This window comes from Pelodiscus sinensis, chromosome 24 (genome assembly GCF_052426305.1).
Source record: "Pelodiscus sinensis isolate ZL-2025 chromosome 24, ASM5242630v1, whole genome shotgun sequence".
NCBI lineage: Eukaryota > Metazoa > Chordata > Testudines > Trionychidae > Pelodiscus > Pelodiscus sinensis.
This window is the reverse complement of record NC_143075.1, coordinates 19486143-19513000: the sequence shown is the minus strand read 5'-3', so window position 1 is coordinate 19513000 and position 26858 is coordinate 19486143. Positions and strand designations below refer to the sequence as shown.

Here is a 26858-nt window from a genome sequence, read left to right as displayed (position 1 = left end):
TACTGGGTCAGACCAAAGGTCCTTCTAGCCCAGTAGCCTGTCTGCCGACAGTGGCCAGCACCAGGTGCCCCAGAGGGGGTGGACCGAAGACAATGATCAAGCAATTTGTCTCCTGCCATCCTTCTCCAGCCGCTGACAAACAGAGGCCATGGACACCATTTCTATCCCCTGGCTAATAGCCTTTTATGGACCTAACCTCCATGAAATGATCTAGCTTCTCTTTAAACTCTGTTATAGTCCTAGCCTTCACAGCCTCCTCTGGCAAGGAGTTCCACACGTTGACTACGCGCTGTGTGAAGAAGAACTTTCTTTTATTAGTTTTAAACCTGCTACCCATTAATTTCATTTGGTGTCCTCTAGTTCTTCTATTATGGGAACTAAGAAATAACTTTTCTTTATCCGCCCTTTCCACACCCTCATGATTTTATAGACCTCTATCATATCCCCCGTCAGTCTCCTCTTTTCTAAACTGAAAAGTCCCAGTCGCTTTAACCTCTCTTCATAATGGGACCCGTTCCAAACCCCTGATCATTTTTAGTTGCCCTTTTCTGAACCCTTTCCAAGGCCAAAATATCTTTTTTGAGGTGACTTGCTTTCTTTTTGAGGACTCCTCCCACTATCCCGGGATTGTAAATAGCCTCCCCAGCTCCAATGTTCCTGAGAAGCTGAAAACAAGCAGACAATTTTCATTGTCTTCAAAGGCGCAGAGAAAAGTTGTGGGCTGGCGTGGGAAGCTATTTTTACACACACACACACCCTCCCCTTTTGCCTTTCAACTTCCTGGTATTTTTTCTAAGCCTCTCTGTTTACCCAGCTAATATAGCCAGCTCTGTATCACTTGCCGTCTGTTGCCTGGCATGCACATTTTCACCTGAGCCCAGCCCAGCCCACCTTGCTCAAATATGCAAAGCTGCTATGGAAAGCAGACACTGGGTGTTCCAGCTGCCAGCTGGAAGCCGGGGCCAGCCTACCTGGTGCAGGTGAAAGTCACCTTGTCCCTAACTCCTCCAGGGAGCTCAGAGAGGCCTGCTTTGCCTTAAGCGAGTCCCCACCTGTCAATTATTAGTCAGATTCTTCACATTCCTGCCTGCTGGCCTGTGATGGAAACATGCCCAACGGGGCTGAAGTCAGCCGGGACTGGCAGACGGACATGCAGCTCGCTGGGAAGTTGGCGCTTTCCGCGGTGGCTCTGCTCCTCCTGACTGCGGCGTATCGATTCTATAAGGCCCGACCATCCAGCAGCCTGGAGGGAAGTGAGCTCATGGAAGCTGACAATGCCATGGGGCAGAGAGAAAAGGCTGCATCCGGAAGGGGAGGTGCAGAAGAAACCCCACAGGGATTCAGGCACAGGCAAGTCAATAGCTGTGGGGCGAGGCCAGGCAGCGGCCAAGTGAATCAAAGGGCGCACCTGGGTGGGACGGCGGTGGTGGGAACAAAGGGCCCACAAAGCTCCCCTCCCCAGGGGGATGAAAGGCTGCCGAATGGGGCGGAGAAAGAGAAGGGAAAGGAGGCTTATCTGCTGGGCTCGCAATCCCAGCCACACAAAAAGCCTCCTGTTTCAGATGGAAAGGGGCAGAGTCCAGGTGTAATCCTGAGCGCGGGACCGGTGGCTGCAGCATACGGCACAGACCAGGAGACGCCGGAGGCAGGAACAGGTGCAGGGGGTAAGCAGGACCTTGCTGGTCTGGCAAGCAAAGCTGATGGCAGCAGTGGGGCCAGCCAGGACGTAGCCTCGCAGCAACCTGGGGTTTGCCTCAGCCCCCGGCACAACCCTTGCGGCGCCAGACTGGGAAATGCTGCTGAGCTCACAGCAGCTGGCAGATCCACTCCAAACCCCGCGGAGGAGGAAGCAGGAGCCATGAGTGAGCGTTTGGCCTGGAAGCAAACGGCCTGGCCTGGCCAGGAGAGGATTCAGACCCTGCAGGCTAAATCAGACATGGGCTTAGCAATCAACCAAAGCAATAATGGCTCAGAGGCCTCCTACACTTTCTCCTCCTTTGCGAAGATCCAGGTGGAGGAGAACTATATTCAAGAGAGGCGGCCCCGGGAAGACGAGGCGTGGCCGCCCGCACCCTCTGCGACTAGCCTGCGCGGGAAAGTCTATGACTACTACATCCAGTCCACCTCCCAGTCCGTGTCGAAGGAGCGGCCCCGCTCGTACTCCGGCTCACTCCACTACCCCGACACGACCCAGACGGAGCTACGGGATGAGGAGACGTGGCCGCCCCTGTCGATGCCCCGCCAGCCAGCCAGCGAGTCGGTGGTGGGAGATGAAGGCAGGGTGTCCCCAGCAGCAAACACCCCCCCTCTCTCTCCCAGTCTCCTGCCTTTCAGACACCCCCCGGAGAGCGGGGAGCTTGCCGACGGGGGGGCTGCCTCTGAGCCGGGCACCTCCTTCTCACAGGCAGCTGAACCAGACCGCAGGTTTGGCAGGAAAGGGAGTTTTCACCAAATTGCAGATCATCCTGAATTTCAGGTGCAGATGGAGGGGTTCGGGGCTTTGACACCAGCCAGCAGAAGCTCTGATTCCAGTACTCCCCCTGCCAGCCCTTTCCGCTTGGGCGCCATTGTTCCTGGAGTGGAGTCTTTTCCCAGCCTCCAGCCTGATGCAAACAACCAACCCAGGCTGGAACTGGTTGCTGGTGCCAACTTCTTCAAAGTCCCAGTAAGTTTGCAATCTGCCATGGACGTCCACCTGGACTTGGGCAACTGCTACGACGTTCTGTGCCTGGCCAAGAAGCAGAGACTGGACAGTCTCCAGGAGGCAGCCTATAAGGTCATGAGTGACAACTACCTCCAGGTCCTCAAGACCCAGTCTATCTACGGGCGCCTCAATGCCAGGGAGCGGGAGCTGATCCTGCAGAGGAGGATGCAGGGCAGGAAGTACGTCACCGTGGCGGACGTCAGCACACAGGAGTGTAATTTGCACACCAGCAGGCTCTGTTACTATGACGACGAAAATGATGTCTGGCACCATCTGTCCCATATGCCCATGGAGACGGTGTCTAGGGGCTGTGCCGTCTGCAGCATGTTCAATTACCTCTTCGTGGTGGCCGGCTGCGAAGGGCTGGGCCGGCACCAAAAGTCTTCCAACAGGGTGTTCTGTTACAACCCGCTGACCAATATCTGGCAGGAGATCTGCCCGCTCAACCAGGCCAGGCCTCACTGCAAGCTTGTAGCCTTGGATGGGTACCTCTATGCCATCGGGGGAGAGTGCCTCTATACCGTGGAGAGGTATGACCCCCGCCACGACCGGTGGACCTTCATCGCGCCGCTGCCCAACGATACCTTTGCCGTGGCCCACACCGCGACGGTGTGTGACGGGGAGATTTACGTGACGGGGGGCACGCTGCGCTACATGCTGCTGCGGTACGTCAGCCGCTCGGACAGCTGGAAGGTCAGCCTCACCAGCGGGAGCAAGGACAGGACCACGGACATGGTCACCGCCGGGGGATTCATCTACCGCTTCGACCTCAACCGCAGCATGGGCATCAGCGTCCACCGCTGCAGCCCGAAAGCTAAACTCTGGTACGAGTGCGCCACCCGACGCATGCCCTACCCGGCCTGCTTCCAGTGTGCCGTCGTGGAGAACCTGGTCTACTGCATCAGCCGCCAGTTCCACCTCCGGTTCCTGGCCGACTACATCTCGCCGCGATTCGGAATCAAGGAGTTACAGCTTTTCCCTTCCGCCAAAGGGACCCTCTTCCCTGTCGTCCTGGTGCTGCCTGACAGAGACACAGTGCAAACGAGGGTCTGACAGGAAGCTCAAAACCCCATCTCTGATTCTTCTCCTCTGGTCCTATGCTCCAGGGCCAAAGGCAGCTCCCAGCACCTGCACCACAGAACTCAGAGCCTGCTCAGAGCCAGGAGATCCAGTTGCAAGGTTCTATTCAGCCCGTGATAGAGATGATCCAACTATGGCATTTGAAGCCACACTGGGTGGAAGGTGCTCTTATCTGTAGTTCAAGCCCCTCTCTACTTAAAAAGTAGCCTGTGGCCTTTCATCCTTGCAGGGCAGGGCGGGAGAAAGCTGGCTAATTATATTTCCATAGCTGGCAAATGCCTCTCGCTGGCAGTTCCACAGATATTGCAAATAGTCGGTTGGGTGGGTGCATTTTTGGGGGGGAGGGAAATATTTTTTGGACCGGAAAATATTTAAATGCATGTAAATTTAGGTGCGGCTTAAAAGCAGGCCTCAGGCTCCCGGGAAGTCGCGAAAGTAAAGTTGCATCCGAAAGGCAACAGAAAAAAACAATGCAAAGGGAACTCACTCCTGGGAGGTTTATAGAGCGTGAAGGCGGAGAGGGGGAGACCGAGAGGCCTCCAGATTGTGTTGTGATTGACACTGGTGCAATCCTAGGATGGCTGTAAGGCAGAGCAGGGTCACAGGCAATGCAGCCAGCTGAACTGCACCCACCACCCCCGCAGGCAGGCCAGGGCTGAGCCACACTTGCAGGGCATCAAGGGGGGGAGCGTTGTTGATGCCTGGGCCATGCCCTTTCAGTGAGCAAAGGGACCAATTCATCCTCCAGGCCTGGCACGCTCCAACAGCCCGCGAAGATGCTAAAGGGCTAGAGAACAGGGACGCTTCCCAAAATAGCCCCATGTCCCAGCCCACACCCAATGTGGTTGCAGTTTCCATGGCAAACACTAGTGAGGAGAACTTGGCCCTCGCTACCGAGCCCAGCCCCGAGATCAGCTGCTTGCTCGGCCTGGCTCTGTGGCCCTTTTGCACTGGCTACACAAAACAGCCACCACTTTCCTTAGAGCTTCCTGTGTCCTTCCCCCTCCCACTCACAAACGCACCTGGTACCTGGGGCATTCGGAGCATGTGAGGAGTGGCTGGGGATGGAGAGGGGTGTGAGCGGAGTAAGTTTCTGCCTTGGGGACTCTCTGCTTGGCATAATGGGTATAAGGCAGCGGGAGGAAAGTTAAGAATCCACCAGCAAGCACGTGGTCCAAGCAAACCCCTGGCAGCCACACGACTTATGCCCCCCCTCCACACACACACACACACACACACACACACACACACACACACACACACACACACAACCCTTCTTAGTCTCTGTGCATCTCTCTCCTGCTGCATTATTATTGAACTGTCTTTCCATTGCAGTAGCACCCAGAGTCTCCAACCTGATGTACAGCCACATAAGGTCGGCTGTCATGCTTTGGTCAAGTCACTTTACTGCTCCGTGCCTCAGTTTCCCCATCTGTAAAAGCGGGATAGTGACACCTAGTGACCTTACACAGCATCGCTGAGCTAGTTCCATTTAAGTCAGTGAAGAATGTGAAACTCCTTCCCTGCAAGATGCTATCTATTTATTGATCTTAGGGATGTCCACAACCCCTCCTGCCTCGTTATCTCAGTGCTACAGCAGTACAAATGTTTGTATTGAATAAAAGTAACCAAGATCAAGTGTTGTGCATCTTTTAAAATCTATCATTGGACGACCAGAAAAGAACAGAACAGTAACAATATTCTGAAGTGAGTTAGCAAATTAATACAAGAATGCTTTTGCAAAGAGTTTTAATAGGAACAACTGCCTTAAGATCTGATCCTGCAAATGCAGCCAGTGCAGCCGTCTATCGGTCAAGCAGATGCTATGGAATAAGCATGCCAATTGTCTCAGCTCTGATTGGATTCAGGGCAAAGGGGATTGTATAAATTTGCGTCTGCTTTGGAAGGAGGCACTGCGAGGTAAAATCCTTTAACAAGATCCAATTGTTCCTTAAATGATGGTTAGGACCAAGGAAAAGAAACTTGAGGAGTAAAATGTAAAGGTTTGAAAATGATCAGTTATGGAGGAGGAGAAAAAGGGACTGATGGTATTGCAGAGATCAAGGTCCAAGCCAAAGTCCACTGAAGTCAACTGCGAGCACCTGCCTCCCAGAAGAGGAAGACAGATTTGTGAGAGCTTCGCTCAACCTATCTGACTAAAAATAGCAGAGTGGATGATACAGCTCGAGCTGAGGTTTGAATGAACCCCTCAAATCTAAGTCTGCTTGTCCCCCAGGGTGGCTATCCTGAGCCATTGCTGGATCTAAAAAAAAAAAAAAAAAAAAAATCAGGGGTGGGGGTCATTCTGAGTCAATCTAAAGACAATTTGTTTTTGAAATTTTCATCAAAACAAAAAGAAAAAATTTATTTGGGGGGGTCAACCAAAATATTTCGTTCAGCCCCCAATGAAATCTTTCCAGTTTGAGCCTTTTCAAACTTTAAAAAAAAAATTAATTAAATGGAAGGAAATGTCTAAACTAAAAATCACTTCACTTTAAAAAAAATCATTTTGAAAATGGCCCAACAAAATATTTGGGTTTTTTTGGGGACATTTGGCCTACACAATTCAACAAAATTGCCAGTCTTTTGCAACATGTTTTGGCATTGCTGAATCTGCCTTTTTTGCAAAAAAAACCCAACAACCCCCCCTCCCCAAAGCAAAACACCCCCCACAACGTTTGACCGATAATATCATCCTGCTCTAGTTAATAGTTCATGACCCTGGACTAATGCAAACAAATGTGATAGAATCAATGTGGGTTCTTAATTCTGTGTGAGGTTTTGTGGGTCCAGCCGAATGGCTCAGACAGGCCTAGTGTGAACCCAAGTGTCCTTGCCAAAATTTCAAGTTGGGTTATACAATTGTGTCTCCCTAAACTTTTCTCTAGTTGTATAAATCTAGAGGGGGTAAGACTAGGTGATCATAATGGTCCCTTCTGACCTTAAAGTCTATGAGTCTAAGAGTCTAAATCATTCTCCATTATTCTCCTTCTGAAACTACTATGCAGCATTGCTATGGGCTGTCAAACAGCTGCCACAACCATTCAGGCTATGTCTAGACTACAGAGTATTGTTGGAAAAATGGCCGACAAAACGGCAAGTGCATTCTTTCGACAGTAAATCGAAAGAGCAGAGAGCTTTTTTTGCAATTGGTAATCCTCATTCTACGAGGAAGAAGCCTTTCTGCGAAAGAGCTCTTTTGCAAAAAGGCGTGTGTGGACGGGGAAGAGGGAGTTTTTTCGGAAGAAGAGAGACGAGGAAAAAGCACAGGTGCCCTGGTGGCCACTCCATCCACAGTAATCACAGCTTGCATTCGAGAGAGTGTCCAGGCAATCTGGATGCTATCTTTTGAAAAAGTGCATCGCTTTTTCAATGTGCTTTTGCAGTGTGCACACACTCTTGCGCAAGATGTTTTTTCAGAAGCTCTCTTCCAAAAAAAAGCTTCTTGTGCAAGAAGCCTGTAGTCTAGGCATAGCCTCAGAGGTGGCTGCATTTCCATGGTGAGGAAGGATCTCTGGTTCATAATGGAGGGAGTATTGAGGATTACTTAAAGTTTATAAAGTGCTTAGTGATAAAAAATAATAAGTTGGTGCCGCAGAGGCACAAAGTATGATTATGCATTACTTGCTTTTGACATCAGTATATTTGACCCAAGGTTAATGTTCTTTAAAGGTACATTTTGTGGGTGTGAATGTAGAAATAGCCTTGATGTAGCTTTTAATTTTTAAACTCATGCATCTCAATTTTACACAGATTATTACACTGTGTAATCACATGCCCTATTATGGTATCCTTATTACTGTAAATGCCCCAAATTGCATAATTAAGATACATAACCTGCCATAATCATTAATGGACTTTGCATCCTGGGTGTTTCAAAATATAGTTTTGTCAAAACACCAAAAGCAATTAATTAGGAGTGACTAAGTTTTTAATTTGCAGGGAAGTCTAGTGTTTTTTGAGCATGCATGTGGCCAAATTCTATATGGATGCAGTGAGTGGGCTGTGGGAAGGATTCTTTTGACTTCAGTAGGTTTGGAATCAGCCCCTAAATTAGTGATAGAAATGTAGCCGTGTTAGTCTGGTGTAGCTGAAACAAAAATCAAGACTATGTAGCACTTTAAAGACGAACAAGATGGTTTATTAAGTGATGAGCTTTCGTGGGCCAGACTTCCTTAGATCTGAGGAAGTGGGTCTGGCCCACGAAAGCTCATCACCTAATAAACCATCTTGTTCGTCTTTAAAGTGCTACATAGTCCTGTTTTTTGTTCCCCTAAATTAGGATAGTGAAGTGCTCTCCATTGCCTTGATCCTGCAAACTTTTCTGCATGTGTTTAGTTTTACAGATACAAATACCCCTCCTCCCATACGAAAGGAGTTGCTTGTGTGCATAAAGTTAAGAACGCGTGTAAGTGTTAGCAAGATAAAGATATGTCTGAAGGCTGTGAATGCAAAGAATGAGGTCTGTTGACAGTGCAAAGTTGATAAACATTGACTGGGATGAAACCAAATGAAGAACCATTTAGGATGAACTGGAGGGTTTAAGCCAGCCATCAGATATTGGGGGTTCAGCAGAGATTTCACTGGGGCGGGGGGGAAGGTTATGTCCTAAACATAAATTGGCATTTCATGCACCTTCGCATCTGGGTCCAGCCTCTCTCTCTCTTGTGTGTCTGCTCTCGTACGGAAATTCCAATAAAAAACCAGCCTGACCAGGAGATCTGATATTGTACAGAAGTCTCCTAAGAGATGGTCAAGCAGCATGGGCACCAGCTTGGGACATGGAGACTTGGAATCAAGCCCCTGCTGGGACAAAAATTTCATGCGTGACCCTGGGCATGTCTCTTTGCCTCTCTGTACCTCAGTTTCCCCCTTTGTACAATACGATAAATAGCCCTGTCCTACCTTAGAGGGGTCCTACATTAATGATTGCAAGTGCTCAGATACTATAGTAATGAGACACAGAGTAGGACCTTACATGGAATTAGCTGAAAACACCACAACAGCTTTGGAGACTATAGCAGAGAGAACAATAGCTCCTTGGATTGTACAGACACTTTGAGACTGATTGCTCCCTTCTCCAGTTTGTACGAGAGTGAGGGACTAATGGCTTTGACTGGAAGCCAAGCAGATGATGGGAAATTTCGCCTCCCCCCATCCATGCAGTCTCCAAATTATGAGTCATTCCGTTTATCTTGGGATGACATTTGTAAGAGTAGGAGCATGCGGGACACTCTATGTCCGAGTACGGGCTGTTCTGAAAACACCTGGGGGACGTGGGATGCTGGGCAGACGTCTGATATTAGGTAACCATGTTGAGTTATCTCCCTACTCAAAGAGCTTCTGTGCACTTGTCATCTAACTGGCTTTGGCTGTGTACGTGTGTGTGTCAGCCTGTAGCAAAAGACACAGGCAATGTCAAAAGCAGCCACCCAGGGCCGACATTTATTAGGCACAGTAGGCACAGTGCCTAGGGCCCACAAAACTTTTAGGGACCCACAAAAATGTTTTAATTTCTTTTAAAATCAGAAAAAAAAGTGAACTTTTAGGGTCAAAGAAAACATTTTAATTTTTTTCTCACATCAGAAAAAAATGAAACTTTTAGGGCCCACGAAAATCTATTAAATTTTGCCTAAAACAGAAAAAAAAATGTTGAAGTATTTAAAGTTATATCAAAAATAATTTTTAATGTTGATATGATTATGGTGGGAGGGACCCATGAAGGCAAAAGTGCCTAGGGCCCACGAAAGTCATAATGCGGCCCTGCAGCCACCAACAGCTGCCTCCAGCCGGCAGGGAGAGGCCTGGACATCGAGAGGCACAGAAACCCAGTATCGTACGGGTACAGAAACCCAGTATCGTACGGACACAGACATTGCCCAGGTCCCCAGCAAGTCTTGCACTCACAGCCACGCACAGGAGTGTTCTGAAAAGGCAATGAAAAACTGGTACCCAGAGCCTGCTGGTTTTTAGCAAAGCCCATCAATAGATGTGAAGGAGGAAGCCAGCACTTAAGGACAAGCAATGCAGTAGCAATGGTGGAACACAGAGAGGACCTTGACTACAAGGTGTAATGAGCAGCTAGCAGCATGGGACTCTGGGGTCTGATTTTCAGGGGGGCAGAGCTAGTATCCAGCGCCTTCGCACATCAGGCCCCACATTCCTGAGATGATAGGGTGGGTGCTCAGACGTTCATGGGAGTTTGCAAGATTGAGGTGCCTTGTTACCGATTGTTTTTCCACGCTCGCTGATTAGATTCCAACTAGCAGAACAATCTCGCCGCCGTACGTGAAAAGGGTCAGAAGACAAATTGATAGGGGAGCCCATGTATCAAAGTGCAGAGGTTTGCAAATCTACAATTCTATGCCCAGAATCAATAGTTGAATATCTTAATGAAATTCCAGCATGCACATCCCAGTGACAAAACACCCCAAACAAGTTTAAATAACAATAAATAGCGAAATAACACAATAAACCCAGCCAGGCTGAGAGAGCAGATCACATTAAAATGTCAGGCTGACTACAAGAGGAAAATCAATCCCTCCTATCTGCGCAAAGAAAACATTATGTGATTTGAGAGATATTTCCACTTCAATGATACACATAATTGTATTCCTCAGCCATCTTGTCCATCAAAGCTGCAGCCTGCTCTTTTAAGCTGGGCAAACTCAAGGTGATGCCCAGTGTGGAGGAAGATCACTTCTGGTTGCTCCTGGCTCCATCCATCAAACCAGATTTTAAGCAAGTCCCCACTGTGCACATGGTTGACTGTGTGTCCCTAAGGTGGCCATAAAATCAGGTCCCACGGTTTTTATGGCCATCTTACAGCACTGGAGATTGGAAAGATGCCCAGGTAAACGAGAGACTGATTCGGAACTTTGCTCAGAACTCAAGCCAAACTTTCATTTAAGTTAGACCCGGTGGCAGAGCGATTCCTTCTGTTGCCCGTGGCTGCCACTAAAAGGTGTTGGTGGGTGTGTGCACATTGGAATTCTCCATTATTCTCAGTGGGAGCTTTTGAATGTGGAGCACTTTTGAACAGCTGAGCTTCAAGTGAGAGGTGAGAGGATTATTCTAGGAGGGGTGGGTGAGATTCTGTGCCTTGCACTGTGCAGGGGGTCAGACTAGATGATCATAATGGTCCCTTCTGACCTTAAAGTCTATGAGTCTAAGTGTCATCACATCTGCCCACTCTGTCATATACGATCTGAACTGGCTACAGAGTTTGCTTAGAGTCTAGTGGTCACCAACCAGTCGATCGGGATCTACTGGTCGATCTTGGAGCCTGTGACAGGGGATCCTGACTGGTTTGGCCAAGAGGCTGTCAAGTGACGGCACTTCAGCTGCCCCTCTCCCTACTGCTGCTCATCTCCTGCCCTTTGCCTTGGCGCTGCCTCCCCCCCGAGCCTCCTGCTTGCACTTACTGTGCAGGGGTGAGAGGGCGCTGATGTCAGGGGGCCCCCCTCTCCCACCCTGAATTCCATCTCCACAGACTGGGGGGGAGGGCACAACAGGGCTTGGGATGGAGGGAAATTTGCTGGCTGCTTTTGAGAGTGGTGCAGGGCCAAAGCAGGGGCGAGCCTGCCTTAGCCCCACTGCACCAGCACCCAGGAGCAGCCTGAGGTTAGCAGTGTCCAGCTGGAGCCAGCATCCCAAACCCCTGTCCCAGTCATGAACCCCGTCCTGCACCCCAAGCCCCTGCCCTAGCCCTGGGCTCTCAGACCCAAACTCCCTTACAGAGCCCGTCCCCTGAACCCCCTCCTACCCCCAAACTCCCTGCCCCAGGCTCAGCTCAGAGCCCCTCACTCTCCAAATCCCTTAGTCCAAGACCAGAGCCTGCACCCCCACCCTCGGCCCCTGCCCGATGAAAGTGAGGGAGGATGGGGGAGGAAGAGAGGATGGAGTGAGCAGGGGCGGGGCCTTGGCAAAGGGGCACAAAGGAGGCGGGGTCAGGGTATTTGGATTGGAGGCAGATCGCGGATTGCACTTACGTTAAAAAAGTGACCATGCTCAAGAAGGTTGGAGACCCCCTGGCTTAGACCCACCAGATGTGCGCTTCATGGAATCCTTCAGTGCTTTGCCAGGTCTGACGGAGGGTAGTGGTTTGCCACACTGTGCCACCTGGTGACAGAACAGTACAATACAAGTTACCATCCCAGTCCCTCTCTCCCTTTAAGTTCTACATTCCTGCCATTTACACGATCCCACGATCCTTGCCGTTCACTACCTATTAGTCAGTGACCTGATTAGAAGGGCATCATTCTTCAGGATACAGAATATTGCACCCCTTGGGCATGGAGACTGGAATATGTCGCTCTTAGCTGAGGGTTTTCTCCCCTGACCTCAGGCCTGTTATGATAATGACTTTTAACACTCAAGTGTCTCTTTGCAGTTTCTAAGCTACTTTCATTGGTCCCCCACCCCGCTCCCCCCAAGTTTGAAAAGTTGCTCTAGGGCAGTGGTTTTTCAACCTGTGTTTCACATTCCCTGGAGGGCTGCCAACTATGTCTAAGGCTTCCAAACAGGTCTGCACCACCATTACAAAATGTGTAGAGGTCTGCAAATGAAAAAGTTTGAAAACCACTGCTCTAGGTTTTCCTATTTCACCAGTTCAGGCTGTTTTGCCATTTGAATACCTGAGTGTAGAGTTATGTCTCTGTAGTGGAAGATTTTTATTTACCCAGCCTATCTCTAATTTTTCCTGTTTTAGATTCCCCCAAAAAATCAGTTTTCAGCCAACATATGCACCACTCTTCTTAAACATTCAATGGTTTTCCTTGCTCTTTGAATTCTCTGGTGAAAACATGTTCTTTCATAAATCACATTTCTCTGAGGTATAAAATATGCATGAAATATAGCCATGATGATTTCATAGTCATTTGTGACTATCTTCCATCAAGTCAAAGGATTTAAAGATAAGCTCTCTTGCTTCTCTATAGCATATGCCACAGGATACCTGTACATCTCCAATTTCTTTCTGGAGCTTCATAGCAATGTGAAATTGTGCAAGAATATTGTTTGCAGCCTGTCCATTCTGGAGGCTTTTTGGGGCACTGAAGAGGGGCATGTTGTTGACCTCCTCCTACCTTTGTTCCTTCTGTTTGCCACAGTGGTTGCTGTTTTCTTTCTGTTTCTGTATTTAGTTTACTTCTGGCAACAAGTCATGTACTTCTGTACCAGATATGGACAAGCCACAGAGCTTACTTACACCCCCCCCGACATGCCCATCATAAGATCTTTTAATGCAGGGGTGGGGAACCCTTTTCGGTCGTGAGCCGCAGCGCCACAGAAAAATCAGTCGGGGGCTGCACACGAGTGAGAAGCAAAAACCACCACCCTCACGGACGTGGCCCCCAGTTGAGGAGAAAGATACTCCCCATGTTCCCTTTGCACACCAGAGCCTAGGGGGCCCAGGCTAGTAGATTTTGCATGCTCCAGCCCTCTGGAGGGCAGCAGGGGGGCGGGGCTGGAGCGCCAGTGTGGGCTCCCCAAAGCTGGAGCGGGCCCTGAGCCTTGGGAGCTGGATTCAGGCAAACCTGAGGTTCCCCACCCTTGCTTTAATGCTTTCCCAGGTGTGACTGAAGTTTGTGTAAAATGCCTCCTTTAAGCTCAGTGCCATCTACTGGTCTACAATTTCACATGCCCTTACACGGCCCACCCTCTGACAATAGGACAGGAAGAAATAACAGGTCCCTTCGTCTCTTGTAGCTCACTCCAGTTGTTCCAGGAGTACGGGGACCATCCACTGAGCCTTAACACAGCACCAGGCTGAGTCAGACTCAGACGCTCGAGGAAGCATTTGTTGGCCTCCTAAGTTCCTGCGTAGCTTCCCCTGAAGCCTCGTCCAGGGGCTCAGGGCTGGAGTGGGGAGCGATGCCCTTCCCCAGTCCCCAAAGCTGCTGCCGTCAGTGGGCGCTTTTCCCCGCCAGCCCCATCAGGGAGCTGCTGCGGCCAGGCAGATCTGTACTGGGGCCAGCACAGCAAGTCTGGCTGTTAGGCAAGAGGACCATGGAGTCTTGTGTCTCCTCTCAGGAGCTGGACCTGCTGGACACTTCTGGGGTGCAGTGTGGAGCTCCAGGACTGACAGGCACTGAGTAGCTTGTCTTAGCATCACTGGCCAGGAGGCACCTAGGTAAGCCCGAGCCCAACCCCATCCACTATTCTGCATCCCCACAACTCAGAGCCGCCTTTTGCACCCCAAGCCTCTCATCCCCAGCCTCACCCCAATGCCCACACCCCCAGTCCAGAACCCAAACTCCCTCTTATGCCCCAGCGTCCGGCCATAAGCCTTATCCCTGGCCTCACCCCTGACCCAGCACCCCTGCAACCCAACCCTCTGCCACAGGCCTGAACCCCCTCTCACATTCAGAATCCCTTTCCCCCTTCCCCGCCACATGAATCGTGTGATGTGCTCTGATATGGATGTGATGGTCACACCTCCCCTCCACACGGGTGCACATAAAATTCATTCTGCTTGGGGGTGGGAAACATTCAAGCGGGACACTGTTGGCCTATCCTTTTCCCTCTTGAGACTGTTGGATGTCACCCCCTTATCTAATGATGCCGTAAGCCTTCTCCCATCGTTTGCATCCATTGCAGGTTAAAGTGACATGTCCTCATTATTTTGCATATTCACAGGCCTTTGATTTTCCTATAATAACCATAACTAGATGCAGAAATATCTTGAGAAAAGCCTGTTATTACAAGTTTGGTAAATGGATATTGCAAATCCTACAGTTTTAGATTAGTATTCACTGTTTAGGTACATCTGGGAACCAGACTTCCGAGGTTTGCCTATTACAATCAGTGCCTTGCTGGAAAAAAAGCAAACACATACCACAGCCCCAAGCACGCCTCAATTCCCCCGCGTGTACAAGTGGCTCATGAGCCTCCGTCACTCGGTTAAGTATGACAGGCTCCAATTCAGATCTGGATAAAATTATGTTTTGTGCAGCCAGAGTCTGTGTTGTAGCCACTATAAGAGGCACTTGGGAGAGAGACTGAAAAGCTCTTCAGTAAAAGAAACACAAATGCTGGAACAGCTTCAGAATCGACGTTCCTTAGAAGACGACTATGGGGTAGATCCTTCTTTTAACCTTCACACGACTTCTATTCGCAATAATGATGGGCACTCTATGTGCTCCCAGAAAGAGGAGATGACCATGCATGGTGGAGCCAGGATCAGAAAGCCTGGGCAACAGTTTTTCAGCCTTGGCTACATGGAAGTGGATTAGAACTAGACGTGAGCACAAGGTTCAACATTTGCAAGGACATGTCTACACTGCAGAATTTTTGCGCAAAAACTTGCAAAGCATCCACACTACAAGCTCATTTCTGTGCAAGAAAAAGAACAGTAGATGGTCAGAAGAGAGGGCTTTTTGCACGAGAGTTATTCCTCTTTCTACGAGGAATAAGCCTTTTTGCGCAACAGCTCTTGCACAAAAAGGTATGTGTGGACGGACAACAGGGGTTTCTTGCGCAAGAAACCCCTATCGGAAAAAGCACAGGTGCTCTGATGGCCATTCTGTGAATGGCCATCAGAGCTTTCTTGCACATAATCGTCCATGGAAGTGTGGTCACTCTCTTGCGCAAAAGCGCATGGCATAGTGGATGCGCTCTTGCGCAAGAAATTTTTGTGGAAGATCTCTTCCGCAAAAAGTTCTTGAGCAAGAAGCCTACAGTAGCCCCCGACTTGGTTCCATGGGCTTGCCAGGAATCAGGCCTCCCAGACTATAGGGGCTCGTCTACATTGGCCCCTTTTCCGGAAGGGGCATGTTAATTTCAGAGGTCGTAACAGGGAAATCCGCGGGGGATTTAAATATCCCCCGCGGCATTTAAATAAAAATGTCCGCCGCTTTTTTCCGGCTTTTAGAAAAGCCGGAAAAGAGCGTCTACACTGGCCCCGATCCTCCGGAAAAAGCACCCTTTTCCGGACGATCTTATTCCTACTTTGAAGTAGGAATAAGATCCTCCTACTTTGAAGTAGGAATAAGATCCTCCGGAAAAGGGCGCTTTTTCCGGAGGATCGGGGCCAGTGTAGACGCTCTTTTCCGGCTTTTCTAAAAGCCGGAAAAAAGCGGCAGACATTTTTATTTAAATGCCGCGGGGGATATTTAAATCCCCCGCGGATTTCCCTGTTACGACCTCTGAAATTAACATGCCCCTTCCGGAAAAGGGGCCAATGTAGACGTAGCCTAGGTGTCTTAAAAAGATGAGATTTAAATACAATTGTGTGCTCTTTATTTAGCATCTTTTTTTTTTTTAATCTTTAGGGTGCGTGCACTTGGGTCACATTTTCATGGTTCCCTGGCAACCATGAAAATGAGGAACTTACCTTTTAAAACAAAATTTGAAAGCTAAGATTTTTGCATATCATGTGACTCCAGGAGGTGGGGCTGCAAGAAACCCTCCACATCTCACAAAACCCACAATAAACAACAAGAGATTTTGCAACACAATTGAATTCCATAAGGATCCATACATTCAGTGGCACATATAAGCTATGAATCTGCAAAACAGAGCTGGGAACAGTGGTGGGGGAACATTTTATAGAGAGGGGATACTGGAATCCAGACCTCTTCCTCCATCTACTCTCTGCCCCGGCTGAAGCCAGAAGCAAAACCCCAGCATGCAGGGATGGCAGCCAGGACTCCAGGTGCAGGGGCGGCAGCCTGGACTCCAGAGTACAGGACTGCAGCGCCCCCCCACAGCCCTAATTCTCATGCCGATGGCTGGGAATGCCATTAGAAAATGTTCTGCGATGGATTCCTCTGGCCTTACTCCTACAGGGAAAGTCTACACAGCAGCCGGGACAGCACGTGTTGGCGCACCCAAAGCTCGGAATGAGATAGCTCACTAAAAATAGCAATGTGGCCATGGAAATATAGGGAAGGCCCTCAGGTGAACACCTAAGGGCGTCCACCCTCTGTGTAACCGTGGCTTCACTGTGCTTTTTAGTGAGGTGGCAGGAGGAAAGCTAGCCTGGGTCTGCCTCCATGCTGCAGTGTCCCCTCTGCTCGCGGCACAGACTCACCCACCCATCCGGTTGCACAGAGCTGGCACAAGGGCCCGTGTGCCCCGGGGAAGCCTATTTTGAGGCCTTTAATGGCACTTACGTCACGTGGGCCTTGTGTCAGCCTGGGATCCTGCCCACAGATCAGTGTCCACATACGTATCAATCCAGGGGATCTAGGACAGGCGGTTCAGCTCCCTGCTGCTGGCACCTTCTCCTGGAGGTTCTGGGGAGTAGCTAATTCCAGGCCGATGGCCCTTCCTGCGGTCGCACTCTGTCACTCGCTCAGTCTGCGGCTCCTGGCTCGCTCCAGGAGTGGCTGTTCCCCTTTGGGACTTGGCCTTCCATCCAACTTTCTCAGTGGTTTCTCCTTCTGGCAGGGAGTCCTTCAAAGTCTTCCTGTTCAAGTGGCGTCAGGCAGCGCTCATGGCCACCACCCTGACCCAGGCAGTCTTCCAATTCACTGTTCACTTTGCAGTGGTTAGGAAGGAACCCTCTGCCTTCCGGTCAGGGCCCTTCCCTAAGCATTCAAGGCCTGCAACTTCCCTAACCTTACTGCTCTGGCCTCTCAACTACTTCCTACTTTGCTTCCACTCTTCCTAATAAGGCCCCTCTCTCCTAGGGCCCACTTGGTCTTGGGGATTGATATTCCTCCTTCCCTGTCCCTTCCTTCAGGGAGTCTGTCATTTTTCACCTCATCGTCCCGTGTCCTGGCTTTATTACGTGAGCCCCATTTGTTCCCTCACAGGTGAACTTACTTCCAATTAGTGGCCTCAATCTCTCCTCTGTCTGCCGGTTAATTAGTTGATTGGGCCCAACTGGCCTCATTCAGTTCTCTCAGGGCTGGCTTGGAGACTGGGATGTATACTCATCTCACCTATCTATTTTTTGGGGAGGAGGAGGAGGAGGGATCAGTTAGTTCGCTTGAAATTAGATTGGTTCCTTTCCAGAGTTTTCCCTCAGAAGAGTCTGGAATCAAGAGAGGAGTTTAAAAAATGTGACTTCCAGAAGTCTCCAGGATGCAAGTCGACAAACGGAGGAGCTGGATGAAAGGGGTTTTTTTTCCTACAGGAAACATGCAGATTGGATAACAATGAAACACTTCACAAATTGGTGCTGCTTTAGTGGAGTTGTTCATTTTTGTGCGGCGGGGGGGGGGAATATGAACTAAATGTTTTGTGGAGGCGCTTTTGATTCGCAGTGACTTGTCATTTCCAATAGTGATAGAGATGTAGCCGTGTTAGTCTGGTCTAGCTGAAACAAACAACAAGATGGTTTATTAGGTGATGAGCTTTCGTGGGCCAGACCCTCATCACCTAATAAACCATCTTGTTAGTCTTTAAAGTGCTACATAGAAGGAAACTTGGAAATGACAAAATGCAGGACTATTTTATTTTAAACAATCCAGTCCCATTTGAAAGTGGTCAAAATTCCAAACAGCGTTGTCCAAGCAAAACTCTCTTTAGCCCCCAATGATTTTATTTTGACAGTTCAAAATTGCCAATGTACCAAAAAAGTCTGTTATGCATCTGGCTCCCGGGAGAAAGCATCATGTACAAACCTGCCAAACAGAGAAAGGAAGAGTCCATTCAGAATAAATGCCCGGGCCAGAAACTCTGCTGGTGTAAATTGTTGTAACCTACACCAGTGCAGGGGCTGGCTGCCAGTGCCCCCTTTCTGAAAGGGCAAGGTGGTACCTTCCACCAGCAGAACCTGATCACTGAACATTGCAGTTCTAATCTAGACACAGGCTTAATTAATCCCTGGCCCATGCGGCCCTCTGATGAGCCCCCAAAATGATCCTTTAATAGCTTGACAGAGGCAAGCTCACATTTCCAGGCTGGGAATAAGGTCGAGTTTATCCAGCTAGCCGGTAGGCTAGGTCTCAGAGCCCATCCACACTGAACTGCTGAATGGCATCCCCACTTAAGTAATGGCAAGTTAAATATCACAGGCCAGAGCGAGCCGGGAAATACTCTGGAAACGGCCGTCAGCTCTGTGCAAACGTGGAGAGGCTGGTGTTAATGAAAGCCGCGATCAGGGAGCCGGCGTGCAGCCAGACAAACATAATTAGCAGTATTTGCGGAAGATGAACTTTGGCAAGTGAGGGGTGGGAGATGGAATCAAGGAGGGGAAGAGGACCAGGTCCCCTTGTAATAGTTTTGGAACAAACACAGCCATTTGGAGGGCTTCCAAGCCAGGATAACAGCCGTGTGAATGACTATTTAATTAAAATCTGCACCGCGTTTGAAGGGAGAAGGGCGCCGAGTGAACAAGCACAGAATGAAATATGCCTAAACTCTAGCATAAGTTCCCCTTTTTAATGCTCCGGCCTTTGCTTAAGCCATTGATGGCTTTTGATTCACTAGCTACAGTGAAGAGAGAGCATTCACCAAACACTATTTCAATCCTGCGGGGAGTTTTTCCAGGGGTTATAGCCATGCAATGGTTTAGGATGTGTCAGCAGCGGCATCATAAACACATATCAGCAATGCTATTAAAAAAAAATCCACCGCTGGCTAGAGTTTGCCATCTGAGGGCTCAGACCAAAGGAGCATTTTCTTCCCCACCAAATGAAATCAATATGGTCGTTTTTAACTCACAGAAAACCCGGCAAGGAAAAAATGAGTTTAACAGCTCCAGAGAGGCTTGTCTTTTTCTCTTTTTTGCGTGACTCAAAAATGTCTTTAGCAACGGGGCCAGCTGCTTGCAGTGGGGTCATGTGGCATCTTCTCAATGGAAAGGCTAGTGCAAGGGTGGGCAATAATTTTTAGAAATTTCTGAAGTGGCTCTGGGCCACCCCAGAAGGGGCAGAACCAGGAGACTTCTTGTGTCCATCCCCACCCTGATTGGCCTGGGGTGGGAGAGCACGAGAAGCCTTCTCCCCTCCCCCGTCCTGCCCCCTAGACAGAAATGCCAGCTGTTTTAAAACAGCTGGCGTTCTCTCTAGGCGCCTTGCGGGAGGAGACCTTGCAAGCTCTCCCTGTCTCTAGGCCAATCAGAGCCTGGGGGCGGGGGAGCGTGCGGCAGCTAGAGAGACAGCCGGCATTGCTCTCTAGCCGCCGTGCACTCCTGTGGGGGCGAAGAGACTTCTGGGGCTCCCCCGCCACCAGACCCTGATTGGCCTGGGGCTGGGGGAGTGGCAGGGCAGCCGTGGGCTGGATCCACTGGCTTGGAGAGCCAGAGCTGATGCTTTGCCCATGCCTAGGCCAATGAGAAAAATTAATGAGGTTTGTATTACAGCAACATCCAGAGGACTCCACTGAAAACATAAAAACATGAGAACGATCAGACTGGATCAGACCAAAGGTTCATCTAGCCCAGTGTCCTGTCTTCCAATAGTGGCCAATGCCGCATTCCCCAGAGGGAATGAACAGAACAGGGAATCATCAAGTGACACCTCTCCTGTCATCCATTTCTAGCCCCTGACAGAGGCTAGGGATCCCATTCTTACCCATCCTGGCTAATAAGTATTGATGGACTCAACCTCCATTAATGTATCTAGTTCTTTTTTGAACCCTGTTAAATTCCTGGTCTTCACAACATCCTCTGGCAAGGAGTTCCACAGGTTGACTGCGTGCTGAGTGAAGAAAAACTTCCTTTTACTTGTTTTAAACCTGCTGCCTATTCACTTCATTTGGTGACCCCTCGTTCTGATATTATGGGCTCAGCGCCTCATTCTGCAAGGCACCTTCAAGACAGACCCTGACCTGCAGAGCCTGCGGTCGAACGAGGCAAGCCCGGAAGGCTCATTAGCACCTTCGTGAAGATGGGGAACTAGGCTGCAGAGAGATGGCGATCGCTACTTTATGGTTAGACTCACCTGCAAATGTTAGGAGGCTTTTTTGTGACGTAACACACACGCACGGACACACACGCTTGTTCCCAGCACAAACACAACCCACTATGTGGCACAACTCTTCAGTGCATCGATCAGGGTCATGTGACAACTCAGCACAGGAATAGCAGGGTGGAAGCTCACTAGCAAAACTGGGAGACATACGGGAGAGGGTAGGATGGTAGTAGCAGGGAGTGTCGGTGTTCAGGAGCAAAGGCTGCCAGCCATGGGGCCTGCTGACAGAGAAGAATGCCAGTTCTGGCCCCATGAGACCAGCACGGACTGGTGGGACTGAGTTACGCAACTCAGGGACGATGAGCAGCAGCTGCAAAATTTTCGCCTGCATAAGGCCACTTTCATGGAACTTTGTGAATTGCTTCCCCCTGCCCTGAAGCACAGCAACACCAGAATGACAGTGGAGAAGCGAGTGGCAATAGCCCTGTGGGAGCTTGCAAGGCCAGACTGGTCAGCTGGGAATTGATTCAAAGTGGGTAAATCTACAGTGGGGGATGCTGTGATCAAACAGCCAGGGCAATCAATACCCTCCTGCTAGGAAGGACAGTGTCACTAGGAAAGATGCAGGACGTAGTGGAGGGCTTTGCTGTGCTGGGGTTCCCTAATGGTGGTGGGGTGATAGATGAACACCCATCCCTAGACTGGCACCAGACTACCTTGCCAAAGTGAACGTAAACCACAAGGGGCACTTCTGGATTGTGTTGCAGGTGCTGGTGGTTCACAAGGGACATTTCACTGACATCACTGTGGTCAGGATGGCTGGAAGGGGTGCATGAGATATGCCTCTTTAGAAACTCCAGTCTCTTCAGAAAGTTACAAAATGGAATTTTCTTCCCAAGCTGGAAAATTACCATTGGAGCCAATAGTTATTCTTGGAGACCCGGCCTATCGCTTGCTCCTGTGGCTCATGAAACTATACACAGGCTGCCTGGACTGCTCAACTACAGGCTGAGCAGGTGCAGAATGGTGGTGCAAAGTGCCTTTGGCCATTTAATGGGATGCTTTCACTGGGTGAGTAGATTAGGCCTCAGCAAAAGCAATATTCCTCTTGTTGTAACTGCTTGCTGTGTGCTCCATAAAATACGTGAAAGTAAGAGGGAAAAGTTGATATCAGGGTGGGGGAGAGAAGCAGATCTGTTAATTGTGAGCAGATCTGTTAATTGTGACCTGTTAATTGTGAGCAGATCTGTTAATTGTGACCTGTTAATTGTGAGCAGCCAGACACTAAGGAAATAAAGAGAGCACATTGAAGGACACTGTAAATCAGAAAACCAGTTTCATGAATGGCTTGACAGTGATGTGGCACAAGTCTCAGAGGGGTCGCTGTGTTAGTCTGGAACTGAAAAATTTAAAAAACAGTGAAGTGTCTTACAGACTAACACAAAAATAGATGGTGTCAGGAGCTTTCCTGGGCACAACTCACGTTAGGTTGCTCTTAATAAGGTGTCTGTCCCCTGATGTACACATACTGGCTTACAGATCGCGTGCCCTCCCCCCCAACACAACTGACACAAACAATAAAGATCGTGTTATTCTGAAATCATGCATTTTTATTTAGGAAACACAGGGAACAGAGAGAGGAGTTTGGGGTGCGAGCTCTGATGGGGTCCGGGGGGGAAGTACAAGGGCAAGTGGCTTATTACAAGGCCCCTGTGTAATAATCACAGCGGTGGGAATGACAGCCTTCTCTCCCTAGGAGCTGTGTTAAAGGCTGCCCATGACATCCCATCCCCTGCATTCTAGGGCACCTGGGAGAGGAGGCTGTGGCACTTGGTGAGGTGAGCAGGTGGTTTATTATAAGCTGTAGGAGGATTCTGTGCTCTCCGTGCTCCAGATGCTTTTCCTGCACCTTTACTCGGTGCCTCATCAGATCTATTTGCTCCCTCATGAGCCTCAACATCTCATCCTGCATCTTACACTCATGCTCTCCTGTCTTCCTGTTCGAGGCGTGCGATTGGAAGCATTGTTCTCCTTCGTGCATTTGCTCATTAAACATTTAGTCCTGTATTCAATTTTTCACCTTCTGATTTGTGATCTGGAGGTGAGGGCCACAGAGTCTCTGTTGCAGCTGCATTGGGAGGGAAAGAAATCAAGGGTAGACTTTCGAGAAGACACACCATAGAACACAGGAAGAGAACTCGTTTATAGCGAGTGAAGCATTGTGCTGCCCAAAAGGCCTGGCTTATGGACAAGGCTGAATCTCTCATTTTAAGCAGCTACCAGGTAGGTCTTGGACTGAGCTGTCGATCAACAGATCTCATCTTCTGTGATGCCGTTGGTGAGCGACTAAACTAATCCTTGATCGGCAGAGTCGATTACAGATGTCACCTAAAAAGCCACCAACTGCAGGCGCTGTACGTTCTTTTTGGATCCTGCGCTTTTCCTGCAGCGCCTGGATACGCTGACTGTCAAAGCAATTAAGAGCCTGTATAATGGTTTGTCTCCAGAACAAAATGTCCTGAACTAGAATTTCCAGATCATTGGGAGATATGCCGCATGACTTCATATTGACCTTTAAGGTGTCTTTATAGCACTTATAGGGTACGTCTAAACTACATGGCTCCGTCGACGGAACACTGTACCAGGTAGGTAGAAGATAGAAGATAGCACGGGGCAGTGACAGTCGGTTTAGTGGCAGGCAGGGTAAGCAATAGGTTTGCTTCGGCTTTGAAAACATGAGTGACAGTGCTTGCCAAGAACAGCCCTCAGGGCTGCCTAGACGGCTTCCTTTGGAGAAGGAGAGCTGCATTTGCAAGGGCCCTGCAAGAGGGGGAGTTTGTAGGGGCTTGCGCGGTCGGCGTGAGTTCAAGCCCCACTCCCATGCCTACACCTCTCTTTCCCCACAGTGACCCGCAAGGAGTGGGATGGGGGGCTCATTCTCTGGGATGAGCCCTTCAAGCCCTTTGCAAAGAGGGCAGCAAACCTGAGGTCCCCAATGCTTTATGGGGGATAAGCAAATGGAGGTGGGTGGCCTCGGTGTTATGGGTGGGTGAAGGTAGGGCTGGGGGATAAAAGCCCCCAGCAGCTAGCCCTGCCTCTTCTGCTCAGCCCCCACCCCTCAGCACCACAGGGAGGTGGGGTGGCATGTGGCCCCAGCTTCCCTGACCCCAGAGCATTGGAGATGATGGGCACCGGGGGCAGAAACACCCCATCCCCAGTATGCATACAGCAGGCATTCTGGGGGCGGAGTGTGGGCGGGACCAGGCTGGCAGTTCGGGAAGGCAATGCCTCCCCCCGCCTCGCGTACCTGCTTCCCCTGCTCGGTGCCATCAATGATAGAGCTTCCCCGATTTCATCCAGGTTGCCCTGTGCAAGATCCGTCTTCTCCAAATCAGAGAGTGCGCCGGGGAGCAGATGCTGACTGAATGTGCCCAGAGACCTGGACCTTTATGCCGCTATGATGCCAGCCCACTCATTGCTGGCTTGGTGTGGAAAGGTGTCCTACCGTGGAGGATGGAACAAAGCCAATCTCCCCAGAAACGAGCAGCTTTGTAGAGATGTGCCGGGAACATTCCCGCTCCATCTCCAGACACGTTAACAAACTTTTCCAGGGAGCCTCCGCTGTGTAGGCAGAGTCACTGCCACTCAGGGCAGATCAAACAAATAAAACTCAATTATACTTACCCACGGTAGCTTGGTTACGAATGTGAACCCCCTGGTGGTGTCCTCCCTGCCGTCCGAGTCCAGCAGCAGTAAGTCCGGGGAAGGGGTTGGCTCCAAAGTTAGAAAAAGGTCTTGGCTGTCAGCGAGACCGCATCCTCCTCTTGCCTGCTGAGCATCCTCATCATCAACTACCATGTCCTCCTCGCTGTTGCCTGAGGCTGCCAGAAGAGTTACGTGGCAGGTATCCACAGCTTTGGGACAGCGATTGGGTCTCTTCTCCACCCCCCAAGAATCCCATGCAGCTGCTCACAGAAGCAGCATATTTGAAGCTCCCAGATCAACCATTTGCCTCCTTTGTCTTCTGCGCGTGTCCCTGCTGCATCCTCTTTCCACCACGCCCTGTGCGGTTTTGACACCGATACCAGCGTTTCTGCTGCTGCTTCGGAGTTCTGTCTGCACAGATTCCTGTCCCCAAACCACAATCCGATCCAGGATCTGCAGCACACTCCATGCTGGGGCTCGTTTGTGACCCTGGATATTTACGCTCAGGTGTGCTACAGGGCTCGCCAAACAGAAAATTAAAATTAAAATTTCCCAGGGCTTTACCAGAGTTCCTGGGAGAGCAGCGGAGTGGAACGTGTTGGCCAGAGCGGTCCCTTTGAGGCACTGTGGGCCAACTCCTGGCATCCAAGAATGTTGACTTTAATAGCGCTGTCCCAAAGTCAACCACGCAAGGTCAAATTTAGCGCTACTCCTCTCATCAGAGAAGAGTACAGAAATCAACTTTAACCACCCTGAAAGTCGGTGGAACAGGCTTGGTATTGTAGACTCATTGGTTATAAAATCGACCCAACGTGAGTAACTTTGTCCCAACTTCCTAGTGTAGGTAGACCAGGCCTGAGGTCTAGAGGATGTGGAATACCAGTGAATGCTCCGGGAAGCTTGTCATTTCACCCCATTGCAGCTGAACCTCGTTCTCAAGTCCTGCAGTCCTCAACATGGGGCAGGACAGGTTTCTCCCCGCAGCCTCCACTCCCACACATGGTCTCTCTGGCTTGAGTCCTGCTGCAGGTCAAACTCTTGCCATCAGTGGCATGGCTGACAGGCTGGGTCCTGCTGTGCATTCGAACCTCCCACCCAGGCTGGGACCCAGCATGGGGCAGCGATGCTCAGAGGAGCTAACACGGTGCTTCCCTGGAACGTCGCCTGTCATGGCTCTTCAGGAACAACATCACTGTTTTGCAGTCTCTGCAAAAGCTTCCCTTTAATCTCTGCAGCTTTACAAGTCGATCTCCTTGGGGGGTTTAGACCAAATAATCTTGTCATCTCTCTCACCATTGCAAAAGACCTCCGTTTAAATCCCTTCCTTGCCTTCCACTCTCCTCCCCTCCCCCCCGCCCCTCTCCCTACTTCGGTGCATACAGGAGCTAGTTTTAATATATGCCCGAAGCATGAAGAGGAGGCCCTGGCTGGGGAAAAGTACATCAGCAAAGGGACTGGGTATGCCTACATTACCCTCCTATTTCGAAATAGGAGAGTAGTGTAGACATACCCTGGGTAACTCAGGGGTTGGGTTGCGATAGGTCCAAAGACAGCTCCTTGCTCTGAGCTGATGGGCTGTTACTATTGGAGGGTTCCTCTGCTAGGGGCACCCAGTGGGGTCCCAGTGGACAGGTGCCCACGAGACAAGGTCACGACACAACTAAAAGGCACCGCAGCACCCTCCTCAGCCTGGTGCCAGGTTCCTCCAGGCCAGCACTGAGCTCATGGGGCAGCCTGCAAGGCTGCTGCCTGTTCTGTAGCTCGCTAGCCAGGGAGAGCCAAACTCGCTGTCAAGCCAGCTCCACACCCCTCATTAGGGTTGAAAGATGCCCTGTGGGGGAAAGCAAGGCCTGTTCCCAGCAGAGCCGGCGCGGCGGCCTCCTTGCCAGGAGATATAAACGAGGCGGGGAGGAGAAGAAGCAATTGCCTAATTGGAGCCGTTTGTAGCCTAAACGGGCCCCTTCATCATCCCCCCCAGTGGGAGAAGCGCGAACAGAGCCTTCCTCAGGCCATGGGGAAGACCTAGCAGTTAACATTTAGGAAGAAGAGCGGCAGTGAGCGTGCACAGCCTAAATGAGCTCCCGGGAGAGCCACACATGTCAGAGCCACAACACTTGATTTCCCTGCCAGACTCCTAGCAGGAATGCTAAGCCACAGGAATGGCGAGGCCCAGGCAAGCTGTTCATTATGGCTGGGTGATCATGAGGAAGAAGCTGCCAGCTACTCGCATGTGCCAGGGAGCCCACGGGCCATAGCGGCCCGAGGAAGGTTGAATGGGAAGATGCAGCGCTCCCTGCTGCTTCCTTTGGTTTCCTCTGCCTCGTTGCCTCTCCAAGGTGCTGAAAAACGATTCTGCGGGGCTCCCGAATACAGCTGCAGAGCTCTGTCATCCCCACCCTGCCCCTCACAAACACACATGTAGGCAGAGATTGCTCTGTCAGGAGCCTGTAACCCCCCACCCTCCATACACACACACACACACACACACACACACATACATACACACACACACACACACACACTCACACAGCTCTCTCCAGTCGGAGGTCACCTTCATCTCTGCA

The 26858-nt window shown here is 50.2% G+C and overlaps 1 protein-coding gene across 1 annotated transcript; it reads left to right on the top strand.

The window, feature by feature from the left end:
• Positions 1–576: 576 nt before the first annotated feature.
• KLHDC7A (kelch domain containing 7A) lies at positions 577–5422 on the top strand. Its single transcript, XM_006139630.5, has one exon. It carries the CDS (start codon positions 1109–1111, stop codon positions 3755–3757), a length of 2649 nt encoding a protein of 882 aa, XP_006139692.3. The 5' UTR covers positions 577–1108; the 3' UTR covers positions 3758–5422.
• The last annotated feature ends 21436 nt before the right edge of the window (positions 5423–26858 follow it).

Excerpts from the sequence above, each read along its gene's own strand:
- KLHDC7A (XM_006139630.5), top strand. The coding sequence starts at position 1,109 with ATGCCCAACGGGGCTGAAGTCAGCCGGGACTGGCAGACGGACATGCAG.